At 39.1% G+C, this 22,873-nt stretch overlaps 1 protein-coding gene across 11 annotated transcripts in view; it reads left to right on the forward strand.

Annotated features, from left to right (window-relative positions):
* Positions 1 to 22,873, forward strand: part of DTNB (dystrobrevin beta) — a 193,838-nt gene that overhangs the window by 19,309 nt on the left and 151,656 nt on the right. For all 11 annotated transcript variants that reach the window (XM_070734931.1, XM_070734933.1, XM_070734932.1 and 8 more), the window contains exons 2-8: positions 958 to 1,025; positions 1,595 to 1,675; positions 8,664 to 8,877; positions 12,871 to 12,956; positions 13,463 to 13,617; positions 14,658 to 14,763; positions 18,628 to 18,794. In XM_070734931.1, coding sequence (XP_070591032.1) covers positions 959 to 1,025; positions 1,595 to 1,675; positions 8,664 to 8,877; positions 12,871 to 12,956; positions 13,463 to 13,617; positions 14,658 to 14,763; positions 18,628 to 18,794 — 876 coding nt within the window. In that variant the 5' untranslated portion in view covers position 958. The remainder of the gene's footprint in view (positions 1 to 957; positions 1,026 to 1,594; positions 1,676 to 8,663; positions 8,878 to 12,870; positions 12,957 to 13,462; positions 13,618 to 14,657; positions 14,764 to 18,627; positions 18,795 to 22,873) is intronic.

A 22,873-nucleotide genomic window follows, 5' to 3' on the forward strand; every position in this document is an offset into this window, starting at 1 on the left:
TAAATACGTTCTTAACTATACTTAAGGAATATCATATAACTCAGTCTTGATACTCTTTCTTAAACGTATCAGGAAAGACTTAATGAACTCAATCTGTATAGTCTGGAGGACAGAAGGAAAAGGGGGGACATGATCGAAACATTTAAATATGTTAAAGGGTTAAATAAGGTCCAGGAGGGAAGTGTTTTTAATAGGAAAGAAGTGACACAATCTGAGGTTAGTTGGGGGAAAGATCAAAAGCAACATGAGAAAATATTATTTTACTGAAAGAGTAGTAGATCCTTGGAACAAACTTCCAGCAGACGTGGTTGGTAAATCCATAGTAACTGAATTTAAACATGCCTTGGATAAACATATATCCATCCTAAGATAAAATACAGAAAACAGTATAAGGGCAGACTAGATGGACCATGAGGTCTTTTTCTGCCATCAGTCTTCTATGTTTCTAACTGATTTAATAATGAAGCCAACAGGAAAGGATCAACCATCTGTTCATAGCTACAGGATATCCCCCCCCCCCAAGAATACCCTCCCCATGAAAATTATAATTGCACCATTAGGGATTATATTTAACAGAACAGTTTCTAATAATAAAGAATAGCTTGTGCTCTGGTGCAGTGTAGGATGAAGCACATATTTCCCCTTTCGAATCTCCCAACCCAACAGTAAATTAACTGTTCTTCAAGCTTATTTGCTGGTGGTTACCGGGGAAAGTTAATTATTATGGATCTTTATTAAAACAGAGGTGTAGAAGTGTTTTTGAACTTCTGGTATTTGCTTCCTGCTCTGCATAGTTTAACTCAGTGAATATATATAGTAGTCTACATTTCCCTACTTTTGGTTGTTTATTTGGCTGTTTTCTGCCATAACAGATGAGTAATGAAAGAGTTTGTGAATTTCTTCTTGGTATCTAAATTCTCTCTGAACAGCCTGCTAAAATTCTACATTTATTTTTAGGATGATTGAAGAAAGTGGAAAGAGGAGGAGGACAATGGCAGAGAAAAGACAGCTCTTCATGGAAATGAGTAAGTAAAAGGCTTAAAAGTTTGAAACTTCATTTAAAAATGTGTTGCAGCCTCTTCAAAGAATGTAATCAGACCCTGTTTCTCCTAAAATTATTACATTGAAATTACAGGGTGTTGTTTCTTGAGAGTTGATGCCCTAGCATCAGTCTTTAAATACGTTTTAGTGGTGACCTTGTATTACCTATTCCCATTCCACTCTTATTTCTCACTGTGATGGTAAATTTGGATTCTACAATGTACTAATTCATACTCCTTATGCAATGCATAAAAAAGTGAAATTTTGCATAAATGCAAAGTGATTGCAAAATGCAAAAATGCCACAGATAAATGTTATTTTTAATATCATAGTTAACCATACATTGTACATATTTGTATGGTGGAATAATTGAACACACATGAGAGAGGGTGGAGTATGATTGCAGAATTAGAACAGTCCAGATAAAAGTTTACAACTCCTTAAGGATTAAGTTTCTAATGTAGTTGCAGTTGTAGTTGGGCTGCATAAAAGTCCTCTTTTCATTTAAAAATTGAAATACATGTGGGAAAAGCTCTTTGCTTTTAATTTGTAGGGGCTCAGAATTTTGATGTCATCCGACTGTCAACATATCGGACTGCCTGCAAACTCAGATTTGTGCAAAAAAGATGTAATTGTAAGTAGAAAACATGACTTTGGAGGGAGGGTAGAACTTGATAAAGGCGTGTTCCAAATTAACAGTTCAAACTAATTTTTCAATCATGATGGAAAATGTGAACGTTTTGAAATGAAACTGGGGAAAAAATCCTACTCTTTCTGTTTAGTTTAGCCTTCCATCCTTCCGAGGTGGGTACAATGAGGACCCAGATGCCTTGGGGGCAATATGCTTATTCTGTAAACTTCTTAGAGAGGGCTGTAAAAGCATTATGGAGCAGTATGTCAGTCTAAAGGGGCGTACATAAGCGCACTAGAGTGCCTTCCATCCCCTGTCCTATAGTCTCGTATTTCTTCTCTACTATATCCTCTATAACCTTCATTGTGTATTATTGTGTATTGGATAAAATAAAATAAATAAAATGAAATAAATAAAATGAAATAAATAAAATGAAATAAATAAATAAAATAAATAAAATAAAATAAAATAAAAATAAAAAATAAAATAAAATAAAATAAAATAAAAATAAAAAATAAAATAAAATAAATAAAATAAATAAAATAAAATAATAAAATAAAATAATAAAATGAAATGAAATAAATAAAATAAAATATTAAATAAAATAAAATAAATAAATAAAATAAAATAAAATAAATAAAAAAGAATAAAAAAGAATAAAAATAAATAAATGCTCATATAGCCTCCATTCATAGGCAGCCTCCACTGACCCCATCCAGGCTCTCTTCTAACTCATGCATGACCTGCAAGTCCTTCCCAACCTCCCTCAACTCTCTTGATTCCGGTGCGACTTGTGCAGTCCATCCAGGGCCTACACTGGCCCTACCCCCCCCCCCCCCTCCAAGCATTCTCTCATTCCTTTCTTGGGACCCCTGCTACTTCCTGCTTAACAAGCTGTGCATCTCATGATTTTGATGACAACCAGGACTTCTGGGATTGCCATCCCTAAGCAATGTGATCATGTGGCACTGCAGTGTATGACTGTAGCACTTATCCCAATGCCATTATAACTCAAAGATAGGGGAGGGTTCCACTTACCTTTGCTACTGCTCATGCGCATGTCCCTTCATGCAATTTCCAGAGAGGGGAGGCATAAAAGTCTAATAAATAATAATAATAATTTCACTTCCTCGCATGCTCAGAAGGTGGTGTCAGCCCAAAACACAGCTGAGGAGCTTCTCAGGTGTGCTTTGGGTGAAGAAATAAAGGTCAATATTAATCCGAGGGTGGGCAGGAGGGATTTTTTTTCAAAGCAGGTGACAAGGAGAAGCCATCCAAATAATGAAAACATTGCAGTGCAGCTCTATTTTCACTACTGGTACGGAGTGTGGCCCGTACCGGCTAGCAAGCCATTACTTCTGGTCAGTGTAGATATTGTGGGTCCTTCATATGCAATCCAGAAGACCTTCTACACTTTCCACACTGACCGCTATCAAATGATGGTGATGTGGAAGTTAGAGAAAATCCTCAATTTATGTTCTTGAAAGCAAATGTGCCTGAATAAAGGAAAAATGCTGTGGCAGTAGAGAACATTTTGCCTTTCATGAAATAGAAGGTAGTGTTCAATGAGGATTGTGTAGCCCATAATTCTTGAAAGACCTAAAGCTGAGAGGCAGGAGAATGACCATCTCCCATCCAAGTCTGTACAGAGGATGATTCACGAAACTGGCCTTTCTCCCTGGTTCTTATACAATTTTGTACAATTTTGAAGTTACAGTATGCCGAAAGGCAGGGCAGGAAAAATGTGTTAGGAGGAAGTATGTTTAAATTATAATTGCATTAAGTGGTACAGAGCAAATTCCTGTTACTCGTTAAAAACAAGAAGAGGGTGTATTAAACGAATACATAATAATATAACATCAAGAAATTGAAGATGATGGAGAGCTCATGTTGGCATAGCCAACTTGAGTGTGCTCACTGGACCAAAAGAAACTGTTCCCTTTAGTTAATTATTAACGTTTAGAGCACAGCCTGACAGTTTCATTCATGAAGTCACAAAATTCTAAGGCTCATGGCACTGGGAATTTTTGAATGCTTATTTTAAGAAGTTCATAGGTAAAGTTCTCAGGGACCGCCTTCTGCTGCACGAATCCCAGCGACCAGTTAGGTCCCACAGAGTGGATTTTCTCTGGGTCCCGTTAACTAAACAATGTCGCTTGGCACGACCCAGGGGAAGAGCCTTCTCTGTGGCGGCCCCAGCCCTCTGGAACCAACTCCCCCCAGAGATTAGAATTGCCCCCACCCTCCTTGCCTTTCGTAAGCTACTTAAAACCCACCTCTGCTGTCAGGCATGGGGGAATTGAGATCCTCTTTCCCCCTAGGTCTTTACAATTCTATGCATGGTATGTATGTATGTATGTTTGGTTTTTATATTAATGGGTTTTTAATCGTTTTTAGTATTAAATTACTATTGTACACTGTTTTATTGTTGCTGTTAGCCGCCCGAGTCTCCGGAGAGGGGCAGCATACAAATCCAATAAATGAATGAATGAATGAATAAATAAATAAAAGTTATTTTTATGAAGAAAATCTCTGTAGTTTTTATTATTATAATATTCTTTCAAATTGTATTGATTTTTTATAATAATAATAATAATAATAATAATAATAATAATAATAATAATATAATAATAATAATTTATTAGATTTGTATGCCGCCCCTCTCTGAAAACTCGGCGCGGCTCACAACAATAACAAAAACAATATAATAGTAATACAAATCTAATATTAAAAAAAAAAGTATATATAAAACCCCAACAATTAAAACCATACAACACATGCATACCAAACATAAAATATAAAAGCCTGGGGGAGGTGTCTCAGTTCCCCCATGCCTGGCGATATAGGTGGGTCTTGAGTAATTTGCGGAAGACAAGGAGGGTGGGGGCCGTTCTAATCTCCGGGGGGAGTTGATTCCAGAGGGCCGGGGCCGCCACAGAGAAGGCTCTTCCCTTGGGGCCCACCAAATGACATTGTTTTGTCAACGGGACCCGGAGAAGGCCAACTCTGTAGGACCTAATCAGCCGCTGGGATTAGTGCGGTAGAAGGCGGTTCCAGAGGTATAAACAAATACAACACAAAACAGTGCACAGTGATATGTGCCTCCGCCACCCAACAACAATCATTCAGTCCCTCCACCAAATAAGGCAAACTGATTTATAATATTTTAAAACCAGGAAGATCAATATATTTACACAATGTAGAGTGATTCCAACTTGTTCTTTGTAGCTCGGTCTCGAATTTTACTAGCCATAAAACCTCTGACCCTGTCCCATCTTCCCATCCCATCTTTTCCACTTTATTTTCATTGATCGTATTCATTTTAATTTCCATAATTTCAAATTGAATGTGTTCCACCATGTACATATATATATATATATATATATATATACACACACACACACACACACACACACACACACATACATACAGTGGTACCTCATCTTACGAACGCCTCTTCTAACGAACTTTTCAAGATACGAACCCGGTGTTTAAGATTTTTTTGCCTCTTCTTCCAAACTATTTTCACCTTACAAACCCAAGCCGCTGCTGCTGGGATGAAGGGGTTTCTTTTTCCCCCTTTTTTGAAGAAAGAAAAGGGAGGGGCAGCTTGGAGGAGTGAAGATTTTGCATGCTTGCAAAGGCACTGAAACGGTGTCTTTTGAAAAAAGAAAAGGGAGGGGCGCCCCCCTTGCCTTTCTTCCTTCCCACTCACCCTTTAGCCTACCCTTGCTTCTTCCACTCGCCCGCTTTAGGTGCTCCTCCCTGCCCTCTGTTCGCCTCCCTTCCAAAGTTTGGGATTTTCCTGAAGGATTTGCACGCATTATTTGCTTTTACATTGATTCCTATGGGAAACATTGTTTCGTCTTACGAACTTTTCACCTTACGAACCTCCTCCTAGAACCAATTAAGTTCGTATGATGAGGTACCACTGTACAGTGGTACCTCAAGATACAAACCCCTCGTCTTACGAACAACTCGTGATACGAACCCGGGGTTCAGAAAAATTTTGCCTCTTCTTACGAACTTTTTTCGAGTTACGAACCGGCGTTCGGGAGGCTGCTGGGAAGCCCCCCGGCTGTTTTAAAAGGTGACAGCCGGGCGGCGGGGCTTCCCAGCAGCCTCCCGAACGCCGGTTCGTAACTCGAAAAAAGTTCGTAAGAAGAGGCAAAATTTTTCTGAACCCCGGGTTCGGTTCGGGAGGCTGCTGGGAAGCCCCCCAGCCCGGCTGCGACCTTTTAAAACAGCCGCGCGGCTTTCCAGCAGCCTCCAAACGCCGAACACGGAAGTTCGGGTTTGGCGTTCGGCTTCGGGAGACGGCTGGGAAGCCGCCCGGCTGTTTTAAAAGGTCACAGCCGGGCTGGGGGGCTTCCCAGCAACCTCCCGAACCCCGAACCCGGAAGTTTGGCAAAAGTTCGGGGTTCAGGAGGTTGCTGGGGAGCCCCCCAGCCCGGCTGTGACCTTTTAAAACAGCCGGGCGGCTTCCCAGCCGTCTCCCGAAGCCGAACGCCAAACCCGAACTTCCGCGTTCGGCGTTCAGAGGCTGCTGGGAAGCCCCGCCGCCCGGCTGTCACCTTTTAAAACAGCCTGGGGGCTTCTCGGCGGCCTCCCGAACGGCGAACCCGGAAGTTCGGGTTTGGCGTTAGGCGTTCGGGAGGTCGCTGAGAAGCCCCCAGGCTGTTTTAAAAGGTGACAGCCGGGCGGCAGCGTTTTTTTGCGGGGGTTTTTTTTGGGTTGCACGGATTAATTGACTTTACATTGTTTCCTATGGGAAACAATGTTTTGTCTTACGAACCTTTCGTCTTACGAACCTCCCCCTGGAACTAATTAGGTTCGTAAGACGAGGTATGACTGTATATATAATTCTTTTATTGAAGAATTTCCTTTTAAAAAAATATATAGCTAGGATTGTAACAAAGGGTGTATTAGTAGCTATAAAACCATAGAAATGAAAGAGGCTGTTTAGCCCTGGAGTCCAAGTTCTGGCTTACAGCAGGAGTTAATTATTAAAGCATCTTTAACAGATGGTTTTTTCCGGCCTCTGCTTGAACATGTGAAAAGGAGCCCATCACCGCCCTGGATAATTGGCACCACTGCCAAGCTGTTTTTATAGTTAGCATGCTTTTTTCCTAATATTCAGCCAGAAACCGAATATTTATTCTTGTAACCCAGGAATGTGCAAAATTTACTGATTTGATATAGTGAAATATTCTGGAGAACTTTCTCCTGTATCATGCCCTTCTGGAACATCATGTCTGGAACACTTCAAATTGCTTCTGATTTGTAAGATTTCCTTCTGGAAATCGCTAAATTATTTAGTACGGAAGATCAGAGAGAGAACGGAATGTTCTGTAGTTGGGTTTTTGTTTTAAATAAATCAGTTTATTTAATTTACTGAGACATACAGGTTGTGCCTATCTCAAACAGCTTACTGTCCCTACTTTATTATTTATTAATCCATGAAATAATGGGATGACAGAGGGCAGATCTTGACTATATGTATGACCCTCCTGTAATCTCTCTCCCCCCCCCCAAGGCTAGACATTTCCAGTTCTTTCTATTTCTTGTAAGTTTCCATGCTATGATTCTCCTATTCTACCCAGTTTCTTTGCATCTTCCTGAAATAATGGTACTCAGAAGTGGATAAATACATATGATAGCCTCAGACAAATGCAGAATATAGTATACTGCTCAAAAAATAATAATATTTATTTATTTATTGGATTTGTATGCCGCCCCTCTCTGGAGACTCGGGGTGGCTAACAGCAATAATAAGACAGTGTATAACAATAATCCAATACTAAAAACAATTAAAACCCATTATAATAAAAAACCAAACAGACATACCATGCATAAAATTGTAAAGGCCTAGGGGGAAAGGGTATCTCAATTCCCCCATGCCTGGCGGCAGAGGTGGGTTTTAAGTAGCTTACGAAAGGCAAGGAGGGTGGGGGCAATTCTAATCTCTGGGGGGAGTTGGTTCCAGAGGGCCGGGGCCGCTACAGAGAAGGCTCTTCCCCTGGGTCCCGCCAAAATAAAGGGAACACTCAAATAACACATCCTAGTTATGAATGAATGAAAGATTCTCATTGAATACGTTGTTCTGTACAAAGTTGAATGTGCACAACAGCATGTGAAATTGATTGTCAATCAGTGTTGCTTCCTAAGTGGATAGTTTGATTTCACAGAGGTTTGATTTGCTTGGAGTTATATTGTTGCCTTTATTTTTAAATCACAGAAAATAAATATTATTTTCTGTGATTTAGAAACTATACTTCTATTGAGGCATCAAAAAGCCTCTATTTGTTTTTTTAATACAGTAATTAAGTCACACTGATTACTCTTTCAGCTATAATTCTGATCCCCCCCCCACATTTTATAACCAAGACAGGTATTCCCCATGCGGTATTCTTCCTTCCTTCCTTCCTTCCTTCCTTCCTTCCTTCCTTCCTTCCTTCCTTCCTTCCTTCCTTCCTTCCTTCCTTCCTTCCTTCCTCCCTCCCTCCCTCCCTCCCTTCCCTCCTTCCCTCCTTCCCTCCTTTCTTTCTTTCTTTTTTTCTTTCTATCTCCTGATTTTATTTATGACACCTTACATCACTTGGGGCTTATATATGATGTCTATTCTAGATAGAATTTGCTTGCCTGGCACACGTAAACAGGAAATGTTCCACTTATTGTAAGGTGTGGCAGCAAAATTACATGGAGGTGAACATTTTCAGTGAGCTCCCCCTTAGGTGAAAGTAACCCCCAAGCTTATGGTTATTCGGAAACTTTTAAAATGTAGTTTTTCTAGATAGTTTTTGGAATTTGGTTTTGGTCTGAGCCAGACATGGCACCAGAAATGTTGTTCATTGTTGTTGTTCTTACTTTTGATTGTTGTACATATTGTATAATCTCTTAATTGCCTACTACTTAGAGTCCATAGATTGATGCAATATAGAAACATTACAATTATTTTTATATAATATTTGTAATATTTTTGTTTTTCCAGTACATCTTGTGGATATCTGGAATATGATCGAAGCCTTCAGAGATAATGGCCTTAACACATTGGACCATAATACAGAGATCAACGTATCTCGACTAGAAACTATAATTTCCTCCATTTACTATCAGCTGAACAAACGCCTTCCGTCTACTCACCAGATCAGTGTGGAACAATCCATCAGCCTTCTCCTCAACTTCATGATAGCAGCATATGATAGGCAAGTGGTTTTGTTATTGAAGCAATCCATATTTATTCTTTTGACCAAAAACTAGGTGTCATGGAGTAAAGCTGAGATCTGTAGAACTCAAGTTGGAGCCTGGATCAGTAGAGGCAATCTTAGCTTTTCTAACTATGGTTTGTTGAATTGGTTGAATAGTCAGTAGTCAAAAGTGAAGTTTTTAAGACAAGAATTTTCTTAGAGGTAGTCCTCGGTCAACAACAATAGTTGGGACAGAATTTCTGCCGCTAAATGATACAGTCACATAATTGTGTTGCTTAGGGATGGCAGTTGCAACACTTCCTAGTTGTTGTCATTAAGCAGCAACTGAGCCATCTTTAAGTGAGGTCGTCAAATGGTCACTGTTTGTGAACTTCTGCCTTCCCCATTGACTTTGCCTGTAAAAAGTTGGCAAAGAAGGTTGTAGATGATGACCAGGTGATGCAGATGGTGACCTCAGAGATGCTGCAATGGCCAGAACTTCAAGAACTGATCATAAGTACAGTGGTACCTCTACTTAAAAACATCTCTACTTAAGAACTTTTCTAGATAAGAACCGGGTGATCAAGATTATTTGGCCTCTACTTAAGAACCATTTTCTACTTAAGAACCCGAACCCGGAAAAATTTCCCAGGAAATTTGAGAGTGGTACGAAGGCCCGGCCAGTTTCCTGCCATTCCCCCTTTAATCCTGGCCATCTCGGGGTTTTCTGGGCTGCCAGAGGAGCCTTCCAGTGGCGCTTAAGGAGGCTTTGGCGGCCCAGAGCGAACGGAGCGTTTTCCTTTCTCTGGGCGTCGCCTCAGAGTCCCTCCTTTTTTTTTTAAAGCCTTAAAGTTTTGGATTTTTTTGATTCCCCTCACCACACCTTCTTCCTTCAGCAGCGACACTCCTCCTCTTTTTCCTCTTCCTCCTCTCACCCAAATTCCGAGCTGTTATTTCTTTCCTAATGGGTTTGCACGCATTATTTGCTTTTACATTGATTCCTATGGGAAAAATTGCTTCTTCTTAAGAACATTTCCACTTAAGAACCTGGTCATGGAACAAATTAAGTTCTTAAGTAGAGGTACCACTGTACTATGTTTCTTTATTGAGAAGCCTTCCATTTAAAACATCAAATTATGTATGTACTTGGTAGCCAATACATTTTTTCCTATTAGTCATTGCCCGAAGAGGGTATCTTTCCTTTTTCACTGAGCAACTGGCAATCTTTCCCCTCACATAAGGGAGAAGACCAGTAATGGTCTGCCGCTCCCACAGGGTGTGTGTGTGTGCAGTGGGGGTGGTAAGTTTATGCACTATTTATTGAATACTTAATAGTTTTTTAAATCTCCTTCCTTCTCTAGTATCTTAGTACAGTGTTTCCCAACCTTGGCAACTTGAAGGTATCTGGACTTCAACTCCCAGAATTCCCCAGCCAGCGAATGCTGGCTGGGGAATTCTGGGAGTTGAAGTCCAGATACCTTCAAGTTGCCAAGGTTGGGAAACACTGCCTTAGTATGATCCTTAATTATTTTTAAAATAGGAAATAATTAGATTGAATGTTTTTACCCATAAACGCTTTAATCATTTTAATCATTATCTAGAACTGAACTTTTATGGCAATTAAAGAAAATTGAGCTCTTGCCTAATCTGTTATCATACTGAACCTTGTGCGTTCAGTACAAAACCTTAAAATGTTACTGTGCTCCTCAACAAATAATGCTGTCTACCATTTGTCCTTTTTGTGGCTATTCAAATAATGTGACATAATCAATTGAAAAAGAATCCAAGCACCTATCTGAAAACTTATCTTGTCGGCAAGCCACTCCCCACCCAGTCACATGACCTTTAAGGCACCTCGGTCACACGATGTCAAGCCACTCCCACCTGGTCACATGGCTGGCAAATCACCCCACCCGGTCACATGACCATCAAGCCACACCCACACAAGCCACACCCACAGTGTGGTAGTAAAAAATTTTTGCAGCCCTTCACTGGAGAAGACCAAGTAGAGGAAACAGCATTGTTCTGTAAAAGTTTTAAGTCCTTTATATGATTTAAAAAAAAAGAAAATTAAACATCTTCGCCTCTCTAAGAAACATTATTGTGAGCTTCTGTTTTGAAAGCTGGGTTAAAAATGCCAGGAAATTATACATTTTTCTTGATCTTTGATCCTAGTCTGCAAATGCAAGTTTAGAGACAGGCTTTTGACTTTTCACTTGTTGCTCTAGCTTTCAGATGTTAAAAGAGAACAGCTTTGATTTGGTTTCTTGGATTTATTGATTTATTTTGGGTGGAGGTGGAAGCTGAAAGAAATAAAAATTTTCAATTCCTGCAGAAGGAAGGACTGTGAACAACTGAAGGAAATAAAAAGCAGTTTATTTACAAAGCAAACGTGTTTAAAATGAATTTGTAGTTAGTTTGAAGCAGAATAGGAATTTATTGACTGGGAATAATTTGGAAAGATTCATTTGCACAGGCAGGAAAAGATGCTAAGACAAAATTTATTCAGCAGCTATATTTAATTCAAGAAAGAGGAAAAAAGCAAAAAGAGATTGGTTGGATTGAGTCATCATATTTGGTCACTTTGTTTTAGCCATAAATAACCGCTGATTAAGCCCATCCGAATATGAAAACACTTATCCAAAAACTTCTTACAAGCTTTTTTTGTTACTGTGATATGTAGCAACCTGAACATACTCTTATATACTAAGCACTCATCTATAGTCTCTTGGTTTGGCAAAGATATAAGTAGCACCATGCATATAATACTTACCGTAAATTGCCATTGATTGAAAATGTGCTGTTTTGATATTGATATAGAAAATGACAATATTGGTGAGTCCTCGGAGAGGGGCGGCATACAAATCTAATAAATAATAATAATAATTGATAGCTTTCCAGATGTACACACATCCAGCTAATAAGTCAAAATGTCTTTGTAAATACAGTAGCTTTACACTAAGGCAATCGAGAACTACAAACAGAATCTACCACAGAATTAACACAAATACCGCTGTAGAATTAAAATCCCATAAAAATATTGTATACGCAGAATTATTTTTTCAGATAGAAGATATTTATTTATTTATTTATTTATTAATCAGATTTGTATGCCGCCCCTCTCGGCAGACTCGGGGTGGCTAACAACAATAATAATACAATGTAAACAAATCTAATAATTAAGTTAATTTTAAAAACCCCAATTTAAAAACCAATCATACATACTGACATCCAAGCAAAGCTGAATAGCTGGCGCAATAAAGATTTTTTATATATATAAAAGATTTTATTGAGATATTTAACACACGTATACAAACTTCACATATACATAATCATTTATTTATTCATTTATTTTATTTATTAGATTTGTATGCCGCCCCTCTCCGAAGACTCGGGGCGGCTAACAACAATAAAGAAAACAATGTAACAAATCTAATATTAAAAAGTAATCTAAAAAAACCCAATTTAAGAGACCAATCACACAAACAAGCATACCATGTATAAATTTTATAAGCCTAGGGGGAAGGGAAAGTCTCAATTCCCCCATGCCTGACGACAGAGGTGGGTTTTAAGGACCTTACGAAAGGCAAGGAGGGTGGGGGAAACTCTGATATCTGGGGGGAATTGGTTCCAAAGGGTTGGGGCCGCCACAGAGAAGGCTCTTCCCCTGGTCCCCGCCAAACAACATTGTTTAGTTGACGGGACCCGGAGAAGGCCAACTCTGTGAGACCTAACTGTGAGATATGTACATTCTAGGTATCTGATCTTGATTTAACAATCCCAGAAACTGTTTGTGTTGTACAGTATAGTAGATGAGCTGAATTCCTCTTCAGTTCAGTTCGTTCTCTTTCCCCATAATATTTTTTTCCTAGCAGAAAACTAGCTTTTTGGACAAATATTGTTACAGGTTGTCCTGTTGAATAGAATGGTAGGTGTCCATAAATAGATGCTTTCGCACTCCAGCAGTAATTTAAAATTTCTTACGTAGTTTGTATGGCTTATCTTTTACAGTGAAGGTCATGGAAAATTGACAGTGTTTTCCATAAAGGCAATGTTGGCAACTATGTGTGGTGGAAAAATTCTGGACAAGTTAAGATGTGAGTATTTTGAATATTTTGAGCTAATAATCTATTATTAAAATTTTATGGTTAAACACCAACTTAGTGGCATTTAAAATGCTTACTTTCATAATTGCTTTTTTGATGTGGGATAGAATAAAACGAGATAGCAATACCAATAGCATTTGACCTATATACCACTTCATGATGCTTTACAGCCCCATCTAAGCAATTTACAGAGTCAGCATATTGCCCCAACAATCTGATTTTACCAACCTCAGAAGCATGGACGACTGAGTTAAGACTTGAGCAGGTGGGAATTGAACAGCTGGCAATCAGCAGAATTAGCTTGCAGTACTGCATTCTAACCACCACAGTTCCTATTATTATCCTTTACTTTTTTTCTTTTATTCAGGGAATATATTTATTTGCAAAACAGTAAGACTTTACAACAAATGAATTGCCTGCTAAATGCTAGGATTTAAATATTAAATACAGTGTCTTGTGAGCCGTGTTTTCATATCTGCCTTTAATTTGCATTTTAGATAGTTTCTCTCAAATGTCAGATTCCAACGGACTGATGATATTTTCAAAATTTGACCAGTTTCTAAGAGAAATTCTAAAACTTCCTACAGCTGTTTTTGAAGGGCCTTCTTTTGGATACACAGAAAACTCTGTGCGAGCATGTTTTCCTCAACAGGTAAGCTTAATTCAAGAGGGTCCAAAGACGGGCTACAAGAATGGTGGAAAGTCTTAAGCATAAAACGTATCAGGAAAGACTTAATGAACTCAATCTGTATAGTCTGGAGGACCGAAGGAAAAGGGGGGACATGATCGAAACATTTAAATTATGTAAAAGGGTTAAATAAGGTTCAGGAGGGAAGTGTTTTTAATAGGAAAGTGAACACAAGAACAAGGGGACACAATCTGAAGTTAGTTGGGGGAAAGATCAAAAGCAACATGAGAAAATATTATTTCACTGAAAGAGTAGTAGATCCTTGGAACAAACTTCCAGCAGACGTGGTAGATAAATCCACAGTAACTGAATTTAAACATGCATATATCCATCCTAAGATAAAATGCAGGAAATAGTATAAGGGCAGACTAGATGGACCATGAGGTCTTTTTCTGCCATCAATCTTCTATGTTTCTATGTTTATGTGAGATGATACACAGGGTTTTAAATGCTGACTTATATTCACTGTGCTCCAAATTAATCACAAAAGATGAGTCCATAACAGATTAATTCCCTTTCTAATTTTCTAGAAAAACACAGCTCCCTGATGTATAGGGCGAATATGTTCATTCATCCTAAAATAAACATACATTTCTAAAATCTATTTTGAAGAAAAGCATAGAGGATAACAATGCTGCTTTGCCTTCCAGTTAAATTCTAATGCAAATTATCTATTTTTTAGATTTATTGTAACTTTAATAGGAAAGCAAATGTGAGTATATTGAGATTAAAATCCTATCTAGCAAAAAACAACAACAATCCACCCACAATTGAATTAGAATTTCTTTATTTTTAAGATTAGTGGATTTTGGAGAGAGAAAGATAGATTTAGCAATGTTTTTAACTACCATAGAACTCAAAAACACATAACCTTAATTCAGCTGTATTGAGTGCGTTATGGTTTCTTACATGCATTCTTTTGTACTGGGTAGGTTTTTAAAATTTCACTTATTAGTCCATTTCTGTTTGGCTTTCCTCTGAAGTTTTATTTGTTTATTTTGCAGAAAAAGGTAACATTAAATATGTTTTTAGACACCTTAATGGCTGACCCTCCACCCCAGTGCCTTGTGTGGCTACCTCTGATGCATAGACTGGCCCATGTTGAAAATGGTATGTGGCATATACTACTGAATTGTTCTTTACATGCATGAGCTTTGTGCTTCCAAGTTCATTGAATTATCTATTGCAACCTAGATGTTCTTTAAGTCAAACGTGTATGACTTAATGTGCAACGGAATGATATGCCTTTCTGCACATTCTGTGAACTTGTTTCATAGAATCTCAATATTTAAGTCTGCCCCTAGCATGCATTATTGAGTTTCGCTTTAGCAAGAAATTAAAAAAAATTGTTCAATCAAGTCTAGGTTTAATCTCAACCAACATTGGAGTACTGTATTCAGTTCTGGTCACCACACTTCAAAAGAGACATTGAAACTCTGGAGAAGGTGCAAAAAAGAGCAACCAAGATGATTAAGAGATTGGAAACCAAGACTTACGAAGAGAGACTGAGGGAACTGGGCATGGATAGCCTAGAGAAAAGGAGGGCCAGAGCGGACATGATAGCAGTCTACAAGTATACGAGGGGATGTCACAGAGAGGAGGGGATCACTTTATTCTCCAGGGCACCAGAGGGACGGACGAGGAACAACAGCTGGAAGCTGACCAAGGAGAGATTCAACATGGAGATAAGGAGGAACTTCCTGACGGTCGGAGCGACCAACCAATGGAACAACCTACCAGCAGACGTTGTGAACTCCAACACTCTGGACATTTTAAAGAGAAGATTGAACTGACACTTGACTGGTGTACTATAGGGTTCCTGCTTGGGCAGGGGGTTGAACTCGATGGTCATCATGGTCCCTTTCAACTCTAACAATAAATAAACATTCTACTTCTCCTCAATATCTAGTCCTTACTTCTGTGAGGCTGAAATGTAGACTATGAGTTGACCTATTCTCCTCGACAACTGGTAGGCAACAGCATACTATTTATGGTCTTTGAAATAGTGTACAGCTTTCCTTGGTGGTGTTAACTAATTATAACCTTACATTCCATGTATCTGTCTAATTTCTTTTTAAATCTTCTATTGGGTCCTTTTACAAAACTATGTTTTATTTATTTATTTATTTATTTATTTATTTATTTATTTATTTACTTACTTACCGTACGTACTTACTTACTTACTTACTTACTTACTTACTTACTTACTTACTTACTTACTTACTTACTTACTTATTTATTAGATTTGTATGCCGCCCCTCTCCGTAGACTCGGGGCGGCTTACAGCAATGATAAAAACAATATATAATAACAAATCTAATAGTTGGAATCTAAAATAACAATAATACATTTTAAAAAGTCTAAAAAACAAGAAACCCCAATATATAAAACATACATACAGTCATCATACACAAAAAACTACATAGCCAGGGGAGATGTTTCAGTTCCCCCACGCTTGACGGCAGAGGTGGGTTTTAAGAAGTTTACGAAAGGCAAGGAGGGTGGGGGCAGTTCTAATCTCTAGAGGGAGCTGATTCCAGAGGGTCGGAGCTGCCACAGAGAAGGCTCTTCCCCTGGGTCCTGCCAAACGACATTGTTTAGTTGACGGGACCCGGAGGAGACCAACTCTGTGGGACCTAACAGGTCGCTGGGATTCGTGCATCAGAAGTCGGTGAACCATTCTTGTATCTGATGCCTTCCTTATTAGCAGTGGCGTGAAAACTTAAGTTTGCCTTTCTTGATGTGCAAAAAGATTAATTTTTTTGATTCCCTTCTTTATTTTCTAAGTTATGATTTTTTTTCAAGGAGGGCTCACCACACCTATGTTGAACTTGATAGCAGTGTGGTTGTTGTTTCCAAGAGGTTCATTAGCAGCTACACCTGGGGAAAGACTCTAATCATTCCCACTGACTGTCTGTTAAGACAATCGTAATATCAACTTCAATTTCCTAAGTCTTAACTTGAAATATTGCATAGTGTAGCAATTATAGACAGGAAATATGAGCTGGAAGATCCCTTCCCTCCATTGCAATCTTGAATTGGCCTTGCACCTTTACAAAATATCTGGTAAGCTCAGAGACTAATCAGTTTACCTTTGTCCAATATTTCATAGCTATTAAACTCTTCACTTATTAGTATTTGGGGTTGTGTGAGTTATAGTTTGACTTATTATCTAAAACCAGGAAAAAGAAGGGTTCTTAAAGAACTCAGATCTGTCATTGCTACCCCCCTGACTGATTTGTTTAACCAATCCCTGTTAACAGGAGATGTTCCTGAGGATTGGAGAATGGCCAGTGTTGTGCCTATCCACAAGAAGGGCAGTAGAGAAGAAGCTGGTAACTACAGGCCAGTTAGCTTGACATCAATTGTAGTTAAAATGATGGAGACGCTACTCAAAAAGAGGATAAATCAGCATCTAAAAAACAATAACTTATTGGACCCAAATCAGCATGGCTTTACTGAAGGCAAATCGTGTCAGACTAATCTCATTGAGTTCTTTGACTATGTCACAAAGGTGTTGGATCAAGGTGGTGCCGTGGATATTGCCTATCTGGACTTCAGCAAAGCCTTTGATACGGTTCCACATAAAGAGCTGATAGATAAATTAGTGAAGATTGGAATTAATCCCTGGATAGTTCAGTGGATTTCAAGCTGGCTGAAGCATAGACATCAGAGAGTTATTGTTAATGGCGAGTATTCTGAGCAGAGACAGGTTACAAGCGGTGTGCCACAAGGGTCTGTTCTGGGTCCTATTCTTTTTAATATGTTTGTGAGTGACATGGGAGAAGGTTTGGTAGGGAAGGTTTGCCTATTTGCTGATGACTCTAAAGTGTGCAATAGGGTTGATATTCCTGGAGGGGTCTGTAATATGGTAAATGATTTAGCGTTACTAGATAAATGGTCAAAGCAATGGAAACTGCAGTTTAATGTTTCCAAATGTAAAATAATGCACTTGGGGAAAAGGAATCCTAAATCTGAGTATTGCATTGGCAGTTCTGTGATAGCAAAAACTTCAGAAGAGAAGGATTTAGGGGTAGTGATTTCTGACAGTCTTAAAATGGGTGAGCAGTGTGGTCGGGCGGTAGGAAAGGCAAGCAGGATGCTTGGCTGCATAGCTAGAGGTATAACAAGCAGGAAAAGGGAGATTGTGATCCCCTTATATAGAGCGCTGGTGAGACCACATTTGGAGTACTGTGTTCAGTTCTGGAGACCTCACCTACAAAAAGATATTGACAAAATTGAACGGGTCCAAAGACGGGCTACAAGAATGGTGGAAGGTCTTAAGTATAAAACGTATCAGGAAAGACTTAATGAACTCAATCTGTATAGTCTGGAAGACAGAAGGAAAAGGGGGGACATGATCGAAACATTTAAATATGTTAAAGGGTTAAATAGGGTTCAGGAGGGAAGTGTTTTTAACAGGAAAGTGAACACAAGAACAAGGGGACACAATCTGAAGTTAGTTGGGGGAAAGATCAAAGGCAACATGAGAAAATATTATTTTACTGAAAGAGTAGTAGATCCTTGGAACAAACTTCCAGCAGACGTGGTTGGTAAATCCACAGTAACCGAATTTAAACATGCCTGGGATAAACATATATCCATTGTAAGATAAAATACAGGAAATAGTAAAAGGGCAGACTAGATGGACCTTGGGGTCTTTTTCTGCCGTCAGTCTTCTATGTTTCTAACTAGAAGTTTATAGACAGTATATGACTCCTATTTGAAGTACAGAGCACTAGACTCATTTTTAAGCAGCTTAGGACAGTGTTTCCCAACCTTGGCAACTTGAAGATATTTGGACTTCAACTCCCAGAATTCCCCAGCCAGCAAATGCTGGCTGGGGAATTCTGGGAGTTGAAGTCTAAATATCTTCAGTTTGCCAAGGTTGGGAAACACTGGCTTAGGATAAATAGGTTGTTTTTTCAGATGCAGTTCTTAATATATTTTTCTCACCTTTTGTCTCCTTCCAAGTCTTCCATCCTGTGGAATGTTCTTACTGCCGGTGTGAGAGCATGATGGGCTTCCGATACCGATGTCAGCAGTGTCACAACTATCAGCTCTGTCAAAACTGTTTTTGGCGTGGCCATGCGAATGGCCCTCACAGCAACCAGCATCAAATGAAAGAGCATTCCTCTTGGGTAATCACTCTCTAATGTACTCTTTTCTTTAGGGGCAGGTCAGGTGCCTTTCTAGTATGTGAGTGATAAGCAAGGAACATTTTGCAGTCTGCAGCCATAATGGAGAGAGTGATGGACAGACCAAACGACATCGTTTTTAATACCATTGGTCCTTCGGTTTAAATATCCCCACACTATTCTGAGGGCTTGAGCAATTCAGTAATAAATAGGTGAGGAGTTACAATTCTGATGCACACTGAACAGGTTGCCTTTATGGTCTGTTTAGAGGGCATGTATAAGTTGTTTTCATAATGTAGATAAGGGTGATTTTTAAAATTAGTGTACAGTGTTCCCTCAATTTTCACGGTGGATGTGTTCCGAGACCACCCGCGAAAGTCAAATTTCCGCAAAGTAGAGATGCGGAAGTCAATACACTATTTTTGGCTATGAACAGTGTCACAAGCCTTCCCTTAACACTTTAAACCCCTAAATTACAATTTCCCATTCCCTTAGCAACCATTTAGATTATTACTCACCATGTTTATTTATTAAAGTTTATTTAAAAAATATTTATTAAAGGCAGATGAAAGTTTGGCGATGACATATGACGTCATCGGGCGGGAAAACCGTGGTATAGGGGGGGAAACCGCAAAGTATTTTTTAATTAATATTTTTGAAAAACCGTGGTATAGACTTTTCACGAAGTTCGAACCCTCGAAAATCGAGGGAACACTGTACTATAATACTTGTGAATAGGGATGGCTTCTGCAGTAACAAGTAGGTTAGTTTTGGCTATAGGAACAAGCTAGTTATCTTTTGGTTGCTTTGTTATTCAGATGGATGCCTCTCTGATTCATAGATCTGGTCTCTGGGCTAGTGTTGGAGTTTCCTTGCCTTATGATGCTGGGTGATTTCGATCTCCATGCTTTGGCACCTGGTCAGAGAAAATTTAAGAAGTCATGGCTGTCATAGCAAGTATAGTCTTAGCACATGTAATCTGTAGCCCATCACACTCTGTTGTCATACATCAGACCTTGTGTTTTGCCTCGGAGCAATTAAATTATAATCGTAATATAGAGAGTATTTTGTATTTGCATTTGTATTTATTAGATTTGTATGCCGCCCCTCTCTGAAGACTCGAAGCGGCTAACAACAATATAAAAAGACAATGTAAACAAATCTAATGTTAAAACAGTTTAAAAACCCCATTTAAAGAACCACTCATACATACAAGCATACTATGTATAAATTCGATAAGCCTAGGGGGAAGGGAAATTTCAATTCCCCCATGCCTGACGACAGAGGTGGGTTTTAAGTGACTTGTGAAAGGCAATGAGGGTGGGGGCAACTCTGATATCTGGGGGGAGCTGGTTACAGAGGGTCGGGGCCGCCACAGAGAAGGATCTTCTCCTGGGTCCCGCCAAACGACATTGCTTAGTCGACGGGACCTGGAGAAGGCCAACTCTGTGGGACCTAACCGGTCGCTGGGATTCATGCGGCAGAAGGCATTACTGCATTAAGGAAGGAGGTAGCTCAAAAAAGTTTTATAATAGGAAGCTAATTTAACCTTTATCATCAATACGTTTGGCATAATTAATAGAACAGGATAGTTTTTGTGCCCAATAGTTAATTTAGGGAATTTATGGAGCGGTGCAGTGGCCTAGACATGAGGATGCTCACTTCCTACCTAGGGCCTTTCCGTTGCCCCAACTCCACCCTGAAAAACGGATTACAGGATCATGAAAATAAGTAAAAGAGTTAATTTGTGGACTTTACAAATAGCTAGTTTAGGAAATAAAGACTGCATTTTATAAATATAACATTTAATACAATGTTCAATAGTTGATTTAGGAAATGTATAGAATATTACTGGTATTTTTTTATAAATACTATATTTTTAGGATTATCTATTTTAGATAACACACTGCACTATCTTTATCTGACCAGGAGTATCTTTGCGATGAGATGCTCAGCCTCTTTCTCCAAATCCCAATCTATTCCTTCACTGTTTCCATCCTAATTTCTTTCTAAAGTTTGCTGGAAGTTGCACTGGAAGAGATGACTGATGATTTATTACACTTTAATGACAGCCTTCTCACTCCAATGCATGTTCCATGGATTTGTCTAGTAGAAGGTGGAGGCTAGCTAGAGGTATAGCAAGCAGGAAGAGGGAGATTATGATCCCGCTATATAGAGCACTGGTGAGACCACGTTTGGAATACTGTGTTCAGTTCTGGAGACCTCACCTACAAAAAGATAGTGACAAAATTGAACGGGTCCAAAGACGGGCTACAAGAATGGTGGAAGGTCTTAAGCATAAAACGTATCAGGAAAGACTTAATGAACTCAATCTATAGAGTCTGGAGGACAGAAGGAAAAGGGGGGACATGATCGAAACATTTAAATATGTTAAAGGGTTAAATAAGGTCCAGGAGGGAAGTGTTTTAATAGGAAAGTGAACACAAGAACAAGGGGACACAATCTGAAGTTAGTTGGGGGAAAGATCAAAAGCACCATGAGAAAATATTATTTTACTGAAAGAGAAGTAGATCCTTGGAACAAACTTCCAGCAGACGTGGTAGATAAATCCACAGTAACTGAATTTAAACATGCCTGGGATAAACATATATCCATCCTAAGATAAAATACAGGAAATAGTATAAGGGCAGACTAGATGGACCATGAGGTCTTTTTCTGCCGTCAGTCTTCTATGTTTCTATGTTTCTAATTAATTAGTATTTTAAAAGAGAAAAGCTTTTCTTTGGCATCAATGACTTGAAGCTGGCAGGAAATGCTTGGAAGGCTATAAAAAGACTGAATTATTTGTTTATTTAATAAAAATACTTACTGGCTCATAAAATACCTTGCTCATAAAACTATTAGCAAAAATAGTTTAGCCTGGATCTGAAAGAAATGAGTTCAACAATATGCTGATGGTCAGTATTCATTTTCTTGGCAAGGGATTTGAGAGAATGCCAGGCGATGAATCCAGTTATTCATAGCAAAAGCTGGGTTTTGTGATCCATTTGATTTAGGCTTCAGATCTCTATTTAATTATAGAAACTGTTATATGATTTTTGCAGAGAGATGGCTGGTTAATCTAGAAACATAGTGCTATTTTTTTTTATTGCTCAATGACTTTTGCTACTAAACATTACATTGCTTTCTGTTTGAAACATGTCTGCAAGCATCGATAGATAGCTGTGCTAATTCTAATGCATTAACCATCCTGATTATTATTATTTATTATTATTTATTAGATTTGTATGCCACCCCTCTCCGTAGACTCGGGGCGGCTCACAGCAATAACAAAGACAATGTAAAAACAAATCTAATAATTTAAAAAACACTAAAAACCCCATTATTAAAAGCAAACATACCATGTATAAACTGTATAGGTCCGGGGGAGATGTCTCAGTTCCCCCATGCCTGACGGCAGAGGTGGGTCTTAAGAAGTTTACGAAAGGCAAGGAGGTGGAGTCAATTCTAATCTCTGGGGGGAGCTGGTTCCAGAGGGTCGGGGCCGCCACAGAGAAGGCTCTTCCCCTGGGTCCCGCCAAACGACATTGTTTAGTTGACGGGACCCGGAGAAGGCCAACTCTGTGGGACCTAACCGGTCGCTGGGATTCGTGCGGCAGAAGGTGGTCCCGGAGATATTCTGGTCCGATGCCATGAAGGGCTTTATAGGTCATAACCAACACTTTGAATTGTGACCGGAAATTGATCGCCAACGAATGCAGACTGCGGAGTGTTGGTGTAACATGGGCATACCTAGGGAAGCCCATGATTGCTCTCGCAGCTGCATTCTGCACGATCTGAAGTTTCTGAACACTCTTCAAAGGTAGCCCCATGTAGAGAGCGTTACAGCAGTCGAACCTCAAGGTGGTTTTATATATTATCAGGATCTTAATATTTAGGAGACATTTCCCTTGTAGGATTAACTGAGTTACCGTATGTGGAAGGGATGAAAAATGTGATGGAGTTTTAATAGGGAGGGAAACAAGACAAGGCAGTTAAGGGAGAAAACATGGCCAGCACAGAAGAAAGAAATTCCTGAATCCAGAGGAAGGAGAATGTAGAAGAAAAAGAATCAAAATAAC

This window comes from Erythrolamprus reginae, chromosome 1, assembly GCF_031021105.1.
Source record: "Erythrolamprus reginae isolate rEryReg1 chromosome 1, rEryReg1.hap1, whole genome shotgun sequence".
NCBI lineage: Eukaryota > Metazoa > Chordata > Lepidosauria > Squamata > Dipsadidae > Erythrolamprus > Erythrolamprus reginae.